The 17,197-nt window shown below is 43.3% G+C and overlaps 1 protein-coding gene across 2 annotated transcripts in view; it reads left to right on the top strand.

The window, feature by feature from the left end:
• Nucleotides 1-14,262, top strand: part of DOCK5 (dedicator of cytokinesis 5) — a 205,822-nt gene extending 191,560 nt beyond the window's left edge. For both annotated transcript variants that reach the window (XM_078069500.1, XM_078069498.1), the window contains 7 exons: nt 767-850; nt 1,522-1,659; nt 3,468-3,634; nt 10,553-10,721; nt 11,420-11,558; nt 12,564-12,667; nt 13,237-14,262. In XM_078069500.1, coding sequence (XP_077925626.1) covers nt 767-850; nt 1,522-1,659; nt 3,468-3,634; nt 10,553-10,721; nt 11,420-11,558; nt 12,564-12,667; nt 13,237-13,341 — 906 coding nt within the window. In that variant the 3' untranslated portion in view covers nt 13,342-14,262. The remainder of the gene's footprint in view (nt 1-766; nt 851-1,521; nt 1,660-3,467; nt 3,635-10,552; nt 10,722-11,419; nt 11,559-12,563; nt 12,668-13,236) is intronic.
• Nucleotides 14,263-17,197: the final 2,935 nt, after the last annotated feature.

Below are 17,197 nucleotides of genomic sequence, written 5' to 3'. Positions count from 1 at the left end.
ACTTCCCCTTTTTATAAGGACTTCAAATACATTGAATCGGGCGCCTGGGTGGCTCAGCCGTTAGGCATCTGCCTTCAGCTCAGGTCATGATCCCCAGGTCCTGGGATCGAGCCCCGGTCCTGCTTCTCCCTCTGCTTCTGCCCCTCCCGCCACCCATGCGCACTCTCTCTCAAATAAATAAATCTTTAAGAAATTTACTTATAAGACATTTTCACATCTATATCTCATGTTGTCCTCAAAAAAGCCTTTTAGATAGATGAGTAATGAGAAAATGTGGATATTAATATTTATTTAATACAGAAAAAAATGTGATAGAGCCTATATCAGATGATAGAGCAGGAGAACTATCGTCCATATCCAGCCTACTAATTTTTTGCTTTTTCCTTTATAATAACTGCACACTTTAATGAGTAACCTTTAGGGATTGCCATTGTCCTTAGTCCTTTGGGAAAGTTATTTCACTGAATGCCATTCTGCTCTACTGATGATATTTGGTCTGTGCACTTGTGTGTGTCTGGTGGTTGTTGAGAAGGTACTTTGATTAGGCATTGCACAATTCCAGAAAAACCACAAAATAGCACATACCTTTAGAATTGTCCACTATGGCATAAGGGCTGCCCCAGGAAATGAATGAGTATTTACTTAGATGTTCCTGATTTATCAGAACGGAACACATTTTTCACCCTTTCAGGCTCTCCTCCCTTGTGGGTCAAATACACAGATAGGAACGTGTTCTAATTAATACTCACATGTGCTCCCCTTTTAGGCTTTTTTTACAGAAAAGTACTTGCAGGAGCATCCCGAAGACCAGGAGAAGATTGAGCTGCTAAAACGACTGATAGCATTGCAGGTATGTGTCGTGGGAGGAGTGCGGCCAGACAGCCTTCCGCAGCGCTCCGTGGGGTGCCACAGAGCACAGCCCCAAGATATTCTCTAGGGCTTAAATCCACAAGCCCGCTTTTAGAGGGTTTCGTTTTGTTTTGTTTTTTACTCTTTGGAATCACAGCCTACCTCTTTGTTTGGCAAAGTGACCCTAGGAATAGCATTCTGTTAGACTCTACAGTGCAGAGAGGGACCCTCCTAGAGAAGAGATTAAAGTCCCCAAATTGCTTTGCTGAGCTGTGTTTCCAGCTGAGCCATGTTGGCCTCAGTCTCTCTCTCTCTCTCTCTCTCATTACTTCAGTGAACAGTGGTAGAAAATGCAGCCATCCGATTCAGCCTAAGGTTTAAAACTAGCAGTGGCTTAGCCACAGACATGCCCCCGGGCTCAGGTGGGTTTGTCTGGGCTGTCAGCCCTTCCCCAGTTGAGGGCCTGCTTGTCTCCTTGTGTGTCTCTCTGTGTCCTTGACCCAAGGGCGGCCAGTGCCCAAGCCCCACACGGAGAAGTAGCGTTCTCATGTGGTCCGTGCTGTGTCTGCCAGCTTACCTGTCCGTCTCCACCCCCATCCTTGCCCAGCCTCCAGATCTGAAGTATCCCTCTTCCTAAACCGTATTCCCTTCCTTTCATGCCCTTTTGTTCAGATGCCCCTGCTGACAGAGGGGATCCGCATCCACGGGGAGAAGCTGACAGAGCAGCTAAAGCCACTGCATGACCGGTTGTCTTCTTGTTTCCGGGAACTCAAGGAGAAAGTGGAAAAGCTCTACGGTGTCATAACGCTGGTAGGCTTTGTCTAAGGAGCTTGTTGATTTTTTCTGTCTCTTTGACAGTTTTTGATCTTGCGGAGTTTTTCAGCTGCCAGATGAGTCAAAATGGTGCAGCATGGAAATACCAGGGGCAGGGAGGAGAGCACATGGTGAGCTTTTGGTGACCTTCTAACAGTGACGTGCTACATAGGGGTTCTCAGACTTGAGTGACTGTCCGAACCACCTGAAAAACACAGACCGCCGGACCACAGCTCCAGAGTTTCTGATAAGAAGTCTACAGTGGCCCAAGGGTTTGCCTTCCTCACGTGCTCCCACGTGGGGCTGAGGCCGCTGGTCTGGGCCCACAGTGTGCGCGCTACTCTCCTAGCAGTTGGGATGTTCCTGCTCCCAGACGCTGATCATTCCTGTCCCGTCTAGCCCAATTCTTAGTGATTTTCCTAGTGTTTATTTTTCATTTTGATGAAAGGTTTCCACTGTTGACGCCTTTGAAGGGGATAAAGAATGGTGAAGTGCATTTCACAATGCATATAGCTGATTTCATCATTTTTTCCAACAGTTCTAACACAGTTCTCCCAGTGACAGTTTTCTTCTTCCCAAGAAGTTGGGTGGGTTGGTACATGCGCTCAATAACCTTTTGTCTCTGGGGCGCCTGGCTGGCTCAGTTGGTAGAGCATGCAGCTCTTGATCTTGGGGTCATGAGTTGGAGCCCCACGTTGGGCATAAAGGTTACTTAATAAAAGAATAAACAATAAATAACCTTTTCTCTCCAATAGTCAATTAAGTATTTGGATGCAGCTTCATTTTTCCATTTTTTTTTAAGATTGATTTATTTAGTTGAGAGAGAGAGCCTGTGCGTGCACGAGCAGGGGGAGGGGCAGAGGGAGAGAGCAAGAGAGGCAGAATCCCTGCTGAGTGCAGAGCCTGACACAGGGCTCGGTCTCATGACCTGAGCCGAAACCAGGAGTCCGGATGTTTAACTGACTGAGCCACCCAGGCGCCCCATGTCTCCTCTTTTTAATATGAGTTCACCTTGCTTTCTGTCTCACTCTTGAACTCCTGATTTTCAAATTCTCTTTCCTTGGGTCAAAGCTCTGAAATTCCTTTCGAGCCCTCCTGCCTCCCATTCCCACACCTCCGTCTTTACTACCCTTTTCTCCAGAATATCTTTGTGATCATTGCTTTTAATCAAGTGTTCAGTCATGTCTAACCTCCCAACCTACTGCCAGTTTAGAGCTTTTTCCTAGGAACATTTATCTTTTACACAAGTTCCTAGATGGGAAGGACTGTGACTTTCACCTAGTGAATAGTTTTTATTAGATCCAGGCCAGTGGTTGCATGTGAATTTGATATGGTGGCCTGTTGGGGCAATCAGTCCTACTGGAGACATTGCTAATGAAAGCAGATCAATATCAATGTTCCTTTACTTCTTAAGATTCACCATTTACTTCCTAAGCATCAGGTCTACGGTTTGGATCTAAAACTTTCTATTAGGCCAGTATTCTATTTTTCTAGTGGTTGAAAGAAGCTAAACTGGAGAAGCAGACTGAGGGTTTTGCTCTTCTATTGGGGGGTAATGAACAGTTTGCTTTTTCTCTCTTATGTGGCTGGCAGCAAATTATGGGGAATTTTTCTCTCATCTTAACAAGGTAGGTTTAACCTAGTTGTGTTTATACTTAAGAATAGGAGTAGCTGCGATATTTAACAAGTGAGGCAGCAGTGGGTGCCAGCCAATACAAATGGCGGCCCCAAACGGATGGGGGTGTGCCAGGCCATATGGGCTGAGTTCCAGGCCAGCTCACCGGGAGATGCCATGTGTTCTTCAGCCACCCACCTTGACTGAGAGGAAGCAAAGCCGCACAGGGTCTATTGTACTACCCTACATCATGTCATCTACACTGCGGAGATTGTCCATCACCTCAGTGACTTCCTCGGTGATTTCCACCTCTTCTAACTCATCCGATAATGCTCCTTCCAGACCAGGATCTGATGGGTAAGGGTTCAATTTTTAATTGGCGGTGGGGTGGGGGGTGCAATTTGCCTAACCTTTGCCTTTTGTCGCCAAAGGGAGCCTTGGTCAGTGTAGATGCATCACTGTTATAAGGGAAATAATTCAGAGTATATGGCTGTTAGCCTCTGGATCATTCTCATTGTCTTCCCTGTGAGATCATAATCACCCATCATCCTGTCACATCCTATCACCCACCCTATCACATTCTGATTTATTTTTTCATATTAATTTATAGTCTGATTTTTTTCATCTGAATCAATTTTCAAAAGTAATTTTAAAATTTATATTTATTTTGTAAACAGGTAATATAATTACATGATACAAAATTCCAAGGTACAAAAGGGATCTCTCATGAAAAACCACCCATCGGTCCTTGACTCCTACCTTACCAGTACCCCTCTGCGGAGGCAAGTGATAGCCTTTAGGTTTTTGGTGCCTTTCCAACAGCTCTTCATACACAGCAAGCAACACCTAAATATATATTTTTCCTCATGCTTTCTTTTTATATGAATGGAAACGTAATACTTTCTTTACCTTGCTCTTTTTACTTACTATGTCTTGACAATCATTCCATTTCAGAATGTAGAGAGCCTCGTCTTTTCTTTGAGGTGCAGACATCTTGGGATATGTCTGCACCCTGACACATTCCACTGGTGCCTATTGGTGGATGTTCAGTTGTTTTCAATCTTTGGCTGTCATAGCACTGTGGCCGTGCATAAGCTTAAAAACAATTTATTCTGTAAATATGCAAATATATCCATATGAGAAAAATTCCAGAAGTGACATTGTTTTGTCGAACATTTATGGTTGCAATTTTCAAAATTATTCCTAAACTGACTTCCACAGACATTATACCAATTTAGAGTCCTACCAGCAACATACAAGGGTGCCTCATCACCCCCACACCCCAAATTGTGTATTATTGGCCTTTTTAATTTTCACCAATCTGATAGGTGGAGAATATTTTCATGGTATAGGGTTTCATTTTGGTTTGGTTTTATTTCTCTTGTTTTGTGTGAATCTGAGCTGCTTTTCATTTTTTAGTAGCTGTTTGTATTTTATGTTCTGCAAACCATGGTCAAGTATTTTGGGTACATGTTTCTTTTTGTTTTTTTTTTTATTTTATTATGTTAGTCACATACATCATTAGTTTTCGATGTAGCGTTCCACAATTCATTGTTTGTGCATAACACCCAGTGCTCCATGCAGTACGTGCCCTCCTTAATACCCATCACCGGGCTAACCCATCCCCCCACCCCCTTCCCTCTAAAACCCTCAGTTTGTTTCTCAGAGTCCATAGTCTCTCATGGTTCGTCTCCCCCTGGGTACATGTTTCTGTTGTGTTTTCTCTGTCTGTAATATTCGTTGAAATGCATCCTCCAGTTCTCCTTTATCTTTTGACTTTGCTTCTCATTTTTTATTTAGTTGTGCTTTTTTTATGCAGTCAAATAAATTAATGCTGGATTTCAGGGCTTCTGGATTTTATATAATTAAAGGCCTTTCCCACTCTAAGGCTGCAAAAAATTAATTTTAGAGTTTCAGTATTCACCACTAAATCTGTGAATCTTTGAAATTTATGAGTATAAAGTGTGAAGTATGAAGTCAACTTTTTTTTTTTTTGGCCATGCAACTAGTCAGTTTTCCCTGTAACCTTTAGTGAGCAAACCATCTTTTCTCTGCTGATTTGAAATGTCAACCTTATTACAGAATCAAATTTTTATATGTTCCTTAGTCTATTTGCAGACTCCCCCCCCCCATTTCTTTCATCTCCCTGTGTGTTCATATACTAGTACTATGTAGTTTTAACTACTGTAGATTTGAAAGGCTTTTATTTTTTAGTTATCCTTTTCAGAATTTATCTGGCAACTTTTACTCATTGCTCACTTTTGGATTCACTTGTCTGGAATCCTATGGCTATTTTTATTGGGATCATATGAAACTTCTGGACTAACTTTGGGAGGACTGATGGCTTTTTGATGTCAAACCTTTCTTGCCAAAAACATGGACTGCCTTCCCATATGTTCAAATTTAAGATATTTTTAAAAAATGAATTTGTAGTTGTATTCTTTCTGTTTAAAATACTATTATAAAACAGTATTTTGCTAATTATATATTTAATATATGTACCCGTAGAAATTTTTCAAAGTACTAGAAACTTAAAAGAAAAATGCTTATCACATCATCACTCAGAAGTAACCACTGTTAAGGTTTAGTTATATAACAAAAAAAGCATATATACATTTTATACAATTGGAAAAGCATCACACATACCATTTTGTGACCTGCTGCTTAATTTAATATACATGATGAGTATTTTTTTTTCTTTTGAGAGAGCATGTGTGAGCGGGGAGGGGGTGGTGGGGAGGGACAGAGGGAGAGAGAAAGCCTTAAGCAGACTCCCTGCTGAACGTAGAGCCCCATGCAGGTGTCTATCTCACGCCCCTGAGATCATGACCTGAGCCAAAATCAAGAGTTGGAGGCTTAACAGACTGGGCCACCCACATACCCTTTTTATCATTTCTGTTGGCTATTTACCATTGCATCCTATGAACGCACCATAATTAATCCTTCTCTTACTATCAAATATTTAAGCTCTGTCATTATTTCTAAACAGGTAATCAGCAAAGTTCATTATAAATTTCATATGAAAACATGTAGCTTCTGTCAATATAAAATGCAATTTTATTATGAAGAATTGTACCAAACATAAGTGCACAGACAGCTTTCCAGTTATTTAGGATGCAGTCTCATATCCCTTCTTGGCCTTTTGGCTCAGATCAAGTGTAGGATGCATTTCTAGAAGTATACATTCCCTAGTCAGAGGATGAGATTCATTACAGTTCTGATGTCAAACAAATACCGATACACAGCGCCATATGCAATGTGAGTACTGGGTATTTGCACTATTTTTAGTCCTTAGTGCAATAAATATTAGATAGTCCTTGATTCATTTATTTTTCTCTTCTATGGTTTTTTTAATGCCATTAAGAGATACTACCTACTCTGTGAAAGCATAAAAGTTCTGTTCAGTGAGACTCTTTTCTTAAATAAATGGTCTCACTCAAAAAAAGAAAAGATCTGAAACAGCTGTTGAACATCAGAGACCCCATGAGTGCTGACACTCAGGACAATAAACAGAGAACAGGTGAGTGGGGCCCTCTTCATGCCTCGACCCAAGCAAGGTGGGTTATTGACCTTGCCCAAATTTCCCCAATGACTGGAAGTCACTGATACTATTTTCTAACATTATTTAGGATGTTTCTTTAAAGCAGCTCAAACTGATTATCAGCTAATGACCCTGAGTCTCCCATTCCCAGTGTCATGCCACAATATTTATTAATGCTTTCATGATGATTATTGGGGGTACCATCTGTAAAAGGCCAGTTCTCTATTGGAAGAAAGTAGAATGTATCCATCCTATCTGGCAAATGGTAGGCCGAGGCACAGAAAGAGAATTACTTTTTGAAACACAGCTCATAGAGTTAAGGGAAGCCAGGAGGCCAACTAAGTCCATGCTTAGAGCACCAGCAAGGTTTGGGACCTAGAACAAAATTGTTTAGAAAAAAACTAATCTTTGATATTTCAGGAAAATCACTGAAGTAATCATTATAAGAAAAAAATAACACAGACCCCGGGGGACCACACTGTAGTTACTTTATGGTTTAGTTTGGTTCCTAATTAGGCCCCAGTGAAACTCGCGTCTTTGACTGTCGACCTAGTGACCCACAGCCTTCATTCTCAGTCTCTGAGGTAAAGTTATAATTGATTCCATATAATCTGGGGTGGTGGTTTTCTTTCTCCCTGACCAATTACTGTTTGAGGTGATCTTGTTTGTTTGTCTGATTTGGCTTAGTTGGTTTTAAGAATAATTAGAGTCTCGGGGCACCTGGCTGGCTCAGGTGGAGGAACGTGCAACTCTTGATCTCAGGGTTGTAAGTTCGAGCCCCATGTTGGGTGTAGAGATTACTTAAAAAATAAAATCTTAAAAAAAATTAAGAATAATTAGTCTTTTTTGGAATTTGGTTCTATATTTCTTTAACCAGTACAGAGTTAAGATAAATAATAATGAGTGGCTTCCCCTTAAGTATATTAATCATTGAAAAATACCAAAGGGGCACCTGGGTGGCTCAGTGAGTTAAGTGTCCAACTCTTCTTGATTTTGGCTCAGGTCCTGATCCCTGGGTCATGAGATCGAGCCCTGTGTTGGGCTCTGTGCTGACCATGGAGCCTGCTTAAGATTCTCTCTCACCCTTGGGCAACTGGGTGGCTCAGCCGGTTAAGCATCTGCCTTCGGCTTAGGTCATGATCTCAGGGTCCTGGGATCTAGTCCCACATCGGGCTCCCTGCTCAGTGAGGAGTCTGCTCCCTTTCCCTCTACCCCTCCTCCCGCTTGCTCTCTCTGTCTCTGTCTCTCTCAAATAAGTAAATAAAATCTTTAAAAAAGAAGATTCTCTCACTCCCTCTCCCTTTCCCCTCCCCACCCTTCACGAGCTCTCTCTCTCTCAAAAAAAAAAAGGAAAGAAAAATACCAAAAAATTAAAAGCCCATACAGTCTTTTAAAAAATAATACAAAAGGAGGGAATAATTTGAAATAAAAAAAAAAAAAAGAAACCACCATCTACAGGCATTTCCCAGTGTGACTGCATGGGCTCAGCCTCACTCAGACTTCCCTGGAACTTTCTCCCTTTACCTTCACAGAGCAAGGTAAACACACTTTGCAGAAACAGAAACCATGCAATATTAAAAGCTTAAAATGATTTAAGCATTTTAACCAAACACAGCGAGTGAATCCTGTTTGGATCTTGATTCAAACAAGCCGCTTCCAAAAAATTTATGAGACAATCAGGAAATGTAAGCATTGGATGTTCAATGAAATGAAGGAATTATTCCTTTTGTAGGATGGATGATGGGAGTGTAATTATGTTCTGAAGTGAGTCCTTGCCTCACTGAGGTATACACTGAGCTATTTATGGATGAGATGGTATGACGTCTAAGAATTGCTTCCAACTGATCCAGTGAGGGGCAAGGAATGTGACTTAGGTGTACATAAGAAAGCAGAATGGCCATGGGTTATCATTATTGACACTGAGTGATAGACACATGGGAGTTTTTCACGATCTTTGCCCCCTCCAGATATCTTGTCTTAATATTTGAGTATTTGATAACTTGTGACACTAACTTTTTAAAATTCTTTGGATTTCCGTTTTCATAAAATACCTATTTATGTCCTTTGACTATTTTAAAAAACTGAACTACTCATATTTTTCCTTTTGGTTTGTAAAAATGTCTTATATATTAAAGATATTTGCCATCTAAAATAGGGTCAGCAGATAGTTTTAGTTTACTAATGATGCTTTCTGCCAAATAGAAGCTTCAATTTTTTTTACTTTTTATTTTTTTAAAGATTTTATTTATTTATTAGAGAGCACAAGCAGGGGGGAGGGGTAGAGGGAGAAGCAGACTCCCCGCTGAGCAGGGAGCCCAATGTGGGACTCCATCCCAGGACCCTGAGATCATGACCTAAGCAGAAGGCAGATGCTTAACCGGCTGAGCCACCCAGGCATCCAGAAGCTTCTATTGTGTTTTTTTAAATACTAAGAGCTCATCTCTGTTTTTATGTTGTCTTATTTCATACCACAGCTTTTGTCTGTGTGTGTGTGTGTGTGTGTGTGTGTGTGTGTGTGTGTGTGTGTGTGTTTTATGGACTTTATTTTTTAGAGCAGTTTTAAATTCACAGCAAGATTAAGAATGTAAAGCAGAGCGGTACATTCATTACCACTGATGAACTTATGTTAGCACATCACAGTCACCCGGACTCCGTAGTTGACGATAGAGTTCCCTCTTGGTGGTGGTGTACATTCTGCGGGTTTCGACAGATATATAGTGACAAGTATTCACCACTGTAGTATCATACAGAATAATTTCACTGCTCTAAAAATCCTCTGTCGTCTGCCTATTCATTCCTCTAAGTTTTCTATTTTTATGGAGCAAAAATCTATCAATTTTTAATCAAACCAAGGCTTATTGAATACCCATCCAGAAGCTCTAAGCAATACCCATCATAAAGGTATAAGATCTTTTTTAACCCTCCTTGGTTTTTTTTTTTTTAAGATTTTATTTATTTTTATTTATTTATTTTTTAAAGATTCTATTTATTTATTTGACAGAGACTGAGACAGCGAGAGCAGGAACACAAGCAGGGGGAGTGGGAAAGGGAGAAGCAGGATCCCGCTGAGCAGGGAGCCCGATGCGGGGCTCGATCCCAGGACCCCGGGATCATGACCTGAGCCGAAGGCAGACGCTTAACGACTGAGCCACCCAGGCGTCTCCTAATCATGATTCTTGAATAAAATAGTTTTCACTATGGTGCTTGAAAATCTGTCATAGTAATAAAAGCATTTCAGGAGCATGCATATATGCTAGACCCTTGTTCTAAGCATTTGTGATAGCCTTATGAGGTAGGTACTATTATTGTCCCCATTTCATAAAGAAACTGAGGTATGAAAAGATTTTCTGCCCAAGATCACCCAAGAGGTAAGTAGAGGTAGGATTTGAACACAGGTTGTCTGTCTCTGGGACATGTGCTGTTCTCCACTGTCTAAAGCTGCTTATTCATCTTTTACTGTATGAATTTTATCTTTGCCTGTAAATTTAATAAGACTTTCTCTTCCTGGGATAAGATGAATGTTCAAAGATATTTTCCTTTCATACTTTGATGGTCTCATTTCATGGATACCTTGAGATGTCTAATTGGCAGTTGGAAATTCAGATTTAGAACCTGAGAGGGAAGTCACAGGCCAGGATGAGGTTGAGGAGTCCTAATCCCTGGTCTTGTGGGAGTACATTTTGACTGCCAAGTGGTCAGTGTTTTGTGATTCCATCCTTGCCCTTGGCTGATAGGTCAATCCTGGAGCCGCTTATGGAGCGCAGGGCTTCGTCAGGTGCCAGAGTTGAAGATCTGCCCCTCAAAGAGGACAGTGAGAACCGGATCAGCAAGTTCAAGAGAAAAGACTGGAGCCTCAGCAAGTCCCAGGTCATTGCAGAGAAAGCGCCAGAACCTGATCTGATGGTAAAAACAACAACGACAACAGGGGGTCAGGGTGGGGGAGGGGGGGACAAGCTGAGGAGCACCAGAGACTTGCTAGTGCTTTCCCCGCAGCCTCAGCCTCAGCCGGGCACAGCGCCCCTCACGGCAGAGCTGGGAGTCACACCCGGCAGCCTGTGACAGTGTCTGATCTTAGACTGCTTAAAAAACAAAACAAAACAAAAGCACAAAGGGAGAATTTGAGTGTCTAAATCAGCAGTGGTGCAAGATCTTGTACCCACAATGTAAACACATGGGCTGATGCTTGGAGTTGTGGTTCTCACCACCATGTCCCATGAGTCAGTCCAAACATTGTCATTTCTCTTCTCTTAACTTAAAAAAAAAAAAGTGCTTTTTCTTCTTCCATGAGCCACAGCAAGTTGTTGAGGGTGGCAAGACCAGCCTTCCCTGAGAATCAGGGTGGCTCCTTTCCAGCCCAAATAACACGGTCTAACCGTGCTCAGAATCAGGCTCATGGCCGGCCGGGAGAGAATGTCGGCTCCAGTGAATCCCCGTCAGTGTCTTCGCCGTGCTCGCCGCATGACCGTGCGGGAAGCTCAAGAGCGGCTTCCGGAATCTGCCCTCTGACAAGCTGGTGCTCAGCAGGCGAGGTTGTTCCGAGTGTTGATGAGCTCAGCCTTTCTCACCGCAAGAATGTTTTGCTGTGCCCCGCCCCCCACTAGAGCCCAGCCCGAAAAGCGCAAAGACCAAAGAGTCTCCAGTTGTCGGACAATCGGCTGACGCCATTTCATGGTTCTTCACCTCCTCAGTCGACGCCCTTGAGCCCACCTCCACTCACTCCTAAAGCCACCAGGACCCTAAGTAAGTTTTATATATATATATAAATACACACACACACACACACACACACACACACAGATGTAGAGAGATATAGGTATATCCCTTCTCTTTGCTTCAGTAGGGAAAGGAGTATGTGTATGGATCTGGACCATATTTGGCCCGAACAGCCACACAGTATATGAGATTATTATAAAGTTGGCTCACTCCATGGTAGAGGGTATAGCAAAATTAGAGTTCGACAAGGAGTCTTTGGGTCTCTAGGATTCATTAACCTTCTCTGTAGAGTGACCCGGAGGGTCTCACGACTCCTTTTCCATTTGTGAAGGTATAAATGAGGTGGAGCCAGACGGGGACCAGACAGGAAGCAAGTAACTTACAAACTACTGAGTAGGTAGCCCTGTCCTTGTATAGGAAAGGGTCCCAAAAAAGGATAAGAAATACACCCGTTCCATATACTGCTTACAGTCAGGCCTGGGGAATCAGCAATACACAAGGCCTGAGAAGAATTCTGAGGTACCCTTGGTACAAAGAATGGAGGGGTAAATCATCGTGCCACATGGGACATGGGAGTCAACCAAGAGTTAGAGAGAATTAAGGTGTCCTGGAGGAAATGGAGATTGCAGCCTTTAAATGATCAAACTAAGACAGCTCAGTTAAATTTAACTAGTATTTATTGACCACTTACTTTGTGACAGACATTTTTTTCTAAGCACTTGGGGTAGGTCAGAGAATAGTCATACCTAAGTTCTAGAAAATGTCTTCTTCTCCAGCTATTGCAAAAAAAAAAAAGGGGGGGGTGGATTTTTACCTCAGAACTTCTTGTGAAAGCTTCTGGTGAGCAAACAGTGCTGCATTTGTCATGAGGGCCAAGAGGACGTTTCCATTCTGTCCATGGAAACTATAGAATATCGCCTTAGCAATTTGATTGGCCAGGTTGGTTTAGGTGTTAAAATGGCAGGCAGAGGTTCTGTAAGATTCCTTGATGAATTCTTCTCTCTGCCTTCATCTACTTTGTCTCATTTCTAGGCTCCCCATCTTTGCAGACAGATGGGCTGATGACTACTACTGTCCCGCCTCCCCCTCCCCCCAAAAGCAAGCCCTACGAGAGCAGCCAGAGGAACTCCGCGGAGGTAGGGAACAACGGCTGGGGTCAGAGCGCCCCACTCGTGGGAGCGCAAAGCTGGTTTTCCAAGCTTTTTGCTAGGCGGGTTTCCTGTAGATTTGTCGCTCTGATCGCTTCTTGACTCATGCCTGCAACCATAAAAAGATAGGGGAGTTTCTAATGGGAAGTAACGCAATACAGGCAGACCTTTTCATCAGATCGAAGGTAGAGCCTTTCTCTGTACCTCACCCTGGGTACAGGTGAGTGAAATCAGTGGGTTCTGGCTCACATGTGAAGAGTTTACTCCTTCTGAGTGAGTGACAGTCATTCTGGAATGGCCTCTGATGGGTTTCCTGCATTCGTTCAATGGCATATCTATAGATACGCCAAGAGGCCAAGTGTTGGGGATATAACATTTTGGTGTATATCTGATTAACCCAAGGAGAACAAGGGAAGTTAAATGAGGGTTGTTTCCCTTTTCTCCTTGCCAAGGCTGCATAGATAGAAGCGAAAGCACTGTGTCAGAAATGTGGAGGAGAAAGTGAATCAGGAGGAAAGATAAGACTCATTTGACTTCCGTTGTGTCTGCTCCCTCAGATTGCCCCTCCACTTCCGGTCCGCAGAGAAGCCAAAGCCCCACCCCCACCACCTCCCAAAGCTCGGAAATCTGGCTTCCTTTCTTCTGAGCCCGGATCCCAGTAAGGATCTTGCCACCCTGTCTCCGGAACTCTGAACACCTTGAACAGCTGAGAGGAGGCCCTGTCCTCATTCCCCAGGGCCTCTGGCTGACCCCCCACCCCCTTCCTGATCTGGGGTCAGCTGCACCAGCTCAAAACTGGTTGTTCTTTGAAAGGCTTCTCTGAAAGAGGCCGAAGGCCACATCTCCTCCCGCCTGCCCACATGAATTCCAGAATTGGTCGGGTCCTCTGTTTCTCAAAGGAGAGATATCTCCTCACCGTGATTAAATTCCGCCTCCAGCGCAGAGGCCACCGCAGCCTACAGAAGCCTGGCTACGTTCTTCTGTGGCGGTCTTGGAGCAGCCCCAGGAACCTCCACTTTGGAAGGATTTCTTGCTTTGCTTGTGAAAAGCTATGCTTGAGACTTGGTTTTCTCACGTGGACACACCATGTCCCAAATAACATTGGAAGAGACGTGCATCAGGGACTTTGGTAGCCAAAATAATCCTATCTTCCTGAAGTCTGCTTGTGTCTCCTTTAAGGAAAAGAACATCTTTGTAATGAAGATGGGCTACTTTCATGTGTGACTGGTCATCGTTGTTGAAAAAACATGGACTCGACTGTGAGGTCCGAGCTCCCGTCTGCCCCCACGCCAGCTACTACGTGTGGTGTGGGAACCCTCGTGGGAGGCGCTCGCACTCCTGACTCACCGGCTGTCACCACACTGAGTCACTCCTTCCTGCTACAGACTCCCTTGAAGCTCTTTCTTTTGCACAGTTTCTTGCCCTGTTACCTCCTCTGAGCGCAAATCACTGGACAGAAGGGACTTCGAAGCCTGGATTCAGCCGCTTCTCTTCCAGATCCCATTTGGATGGCTCAGCGGCCCCTCTCTGCCCCCTGATTTTACCCTGGAGAATACAGTGCAATATCTCCCTTTGATTATTTATTCCTCGTGATTGTGGAATTAATTTGATTACATGTTTATGGTACTAAGTCAGTAGTCCTTTTGGAAGAAGAAATGGGGTGATTTAGATGATCAAATATTACATACACCTACACAAACCCCACAAGGTTGGAGACATTTTGAGCTAGAAGGACCTTAAAGGTCATACAAACAACCCCCTCGTTTTGTAGACAAGGAAAGTGAAGGTAAACACAGAAAATCTGACTACAGATTCTTACTAACAACCCAGCTTGCTAATTGAGGCTCTATCCCCAGATAACACTTAGATCAAGAAGACAACCCTGACATACTCCATGATGAATACCTACCCCTAGTTGGAACAACAGTGGAAATGTCCTGGATATTTCTATACCACTTTGACATTTATGGCAAAGTAGAAAGCTTTATGTGGATCCCCTAGGTCAGCACGTGGGGAAGCTCACCAGGGTCCCTTCGGTAACTGGGCCCAGTCCCCTTCCCCACCTACCCAGCCCCAAGGTAGAGAGAGAGAGGAAAGAGAGATTTCACCTCTGAGAATGCGGATTTGCTTGCCTGCTTCTTTGCGTACCCGTTTCAATACCACCCTTCTTAGAAGAGACCTGCTAATGGTTCACAGAGTCAGGGAAAGACGTGGCCAGCAATCCTCAAGCAGTTAGTGTGCATATTTAAAAGTGGTGAGGAAAAGGTGGTTCTTCACCTCCACTCAGGGGAACCTTCAAAGGGATAGACTAGAGAAAAGCTGGGCTTTGGAAGTAAACCATCTGGTCTCCGACCATCCCAGCTGTGTCATCTGTTAACTTTGCAAATCCCCTAAATTCTTCGCAATCGTCTGAGCCTTCATTTCTTCCCCTTCTGAAACAGGGAACAGTACCTGCCACACAGATGAGATTCAAACGAGATCGGCTGTGTGGAGTAGTAGGAACGAAATGATCCATCCTTTCCTCTGCTCGGCCTGAGTAAGATCTGGAATTCTCTAAGAGCATTATTGATATTTTTTTCCCCCTGAGGTAATTTGGAAAGTGAGTGCAAGTTAGCTGTGTGCATACAATCCCTTTAAAAAAAAAATGGCATCTTTTAGAATCTCTTACATAATTATTTATGACTAAAGAAGAAGTGTTAATAAGAACCAAAAAGGATTTTAGTGGAAAGAACTCAACGAAGAGAAGGAACGGAAAGGTTATACGGGGCTTCTGTGGAGCCCAGAGCAGCTTCTGAGAAGTTGCCTCGCAGACTGGCTAGCGGGGATCTGTAGGTCTCACTCACCCGATTTTTCAGGCTGCCTTTCAAATAGAAAGATGTAAGCTGGTCACAAAAAATACCAAACCTCAAGCATGACCCTTCAGAGCAGTGCAAGTGAGTTCTGCAGTGTGGTCTTTGATCAGGGGCTGGGGAAGTCTGATACACTGGTGCCCAAGTACCTTCCCTTTTTTAATAGAACATTTTTCCATCTGATTCCCCTTCTATCTTAATGAAAATACTAAGTCTCTCCTGCCTGAATAGAAAGGATTCTAGGTAATGGTGTGGATACCAGATTACAGGGAACATGGGGGAAGGCATTGGGTCAGAAAGAGTCATGTTTGACAAAAGATCATAAATCACGTCTGTCCTGAAGTCAAAGAGGAAGACTGCAAGGAAATGCCTTATGATTACATTGCATATAGGAGAGATGAGGGGCCAGGAATAAAAGAGGAAAGAACTGGTCTTTATTTCCCTTGATAAGAACTCTGGAGTATTGAAGGACATTGAAAGTAGCCCCCAAACTGTCACAGCCTTTGTGGATGTCACAACCTTATGGGATTTTTTTTAATCCCTTATTTTCTTTCTCTCTGTTCTGGTGACTTGTCTTCCTTTGAGATTTTTTTTTTTTTCAAGAATCATTTTATTCAACATCTATTAAGCTCTTATTGAATGCCAGACACCGTACGAGACTCTCAGGATGTGGCAATTCAGTGTATCCAGTGGGAACAGCCTGGTATGCAGAGACTGTGTTGTGCTGTGGGGTTGGCAAGAGAGTAGGACTAGGAGAAAGTGAAACCCTCAGTACGGCTGCTGGGCCATGGGCCTCCCCTCTTCCACCTCCCATGTGGATTGCAGAATTGTAGTCCTTCTCGCCTGTCAGGGAGACCCTGCAGATCCCTAAGACAAGAGATAAAGTGCGATTTGAGATAACAATCTACCTTTGTTAACTTTTTCCAAGCTGTGGGAGTCCTTCCCCTCTACTGGCCCCCAGATCATGGGGTGCCTTTTTCCTTTAAAATTGAGGCATGTCTTAACATACATATGGGCAAGTGCACAAATCTTAGGGGTACATACAGATGGATGAAACTTGACCTAGGCATGTACCGCATCGCCACCTCTCAGATCCAGACCTAGACTACTTCCAGAACCCCAGAAGTTCCCCTCATGTCCCTGCTGTCCTTCTGCAAAAGGCATTTAGAAGGCCATTCATAGCTGTACCTTCCTTCCTCTCACTGCTCGGGTATAATGAAAAAAGGGGAAAAACCCCACCATCAACACAGAACAGGACAGTAAAGACCATGTACCGTTTGGCAAGTCGATTTATAGTCAGTCCCTGGGCCTCATTTTCCTCATGTAAAACATATATATCCGAAGCTATGTGATTTTTAGAATCCTTTCGGCCCTCGCTTTCTTTGATTCTAAGTGAATGAGAAAGAGAGAATCAGAAGGCAACGAAGTTTCCGTACAACAGCTTTTAGGCCCACACGCCATTGACCAAGTGGGATTTTAAAATTAGTTGGAAAAGGTAAGTTCCTCTTTGGGTGGGTTGAGCATGGAACCACCAGTTCTAACCTACAAAAAGAAAAAGTTTTCCTTTAAGTTGATGATTTCAGGCTGACCAATGCTGGTCTCCCACATATGCTGCCTAAACTCATCTATTAGTCAGGTTTTGTAAGTTATTCATCCAGACTTTGTCAAA

The sequence above is a fragment of the Halichoerus grypus genome, chromosome 3, assembly GCF_964656455.1.
Source record: "Halichoerus grypus chromosome 3, mHalGry1.hap1.1, whole genome shotgun sequence".
Taxonomy (NCBI): Eukaryota; Metazoa; Chordata; class Mammalia; order Carnivora; family Phocidae; genus Halichoerus; species Halichoerus grypus.
Note: the sequence above shows the minus strand (reverse complement) of the source record. Positions and strands in the feature narration are given on the sequence as shown.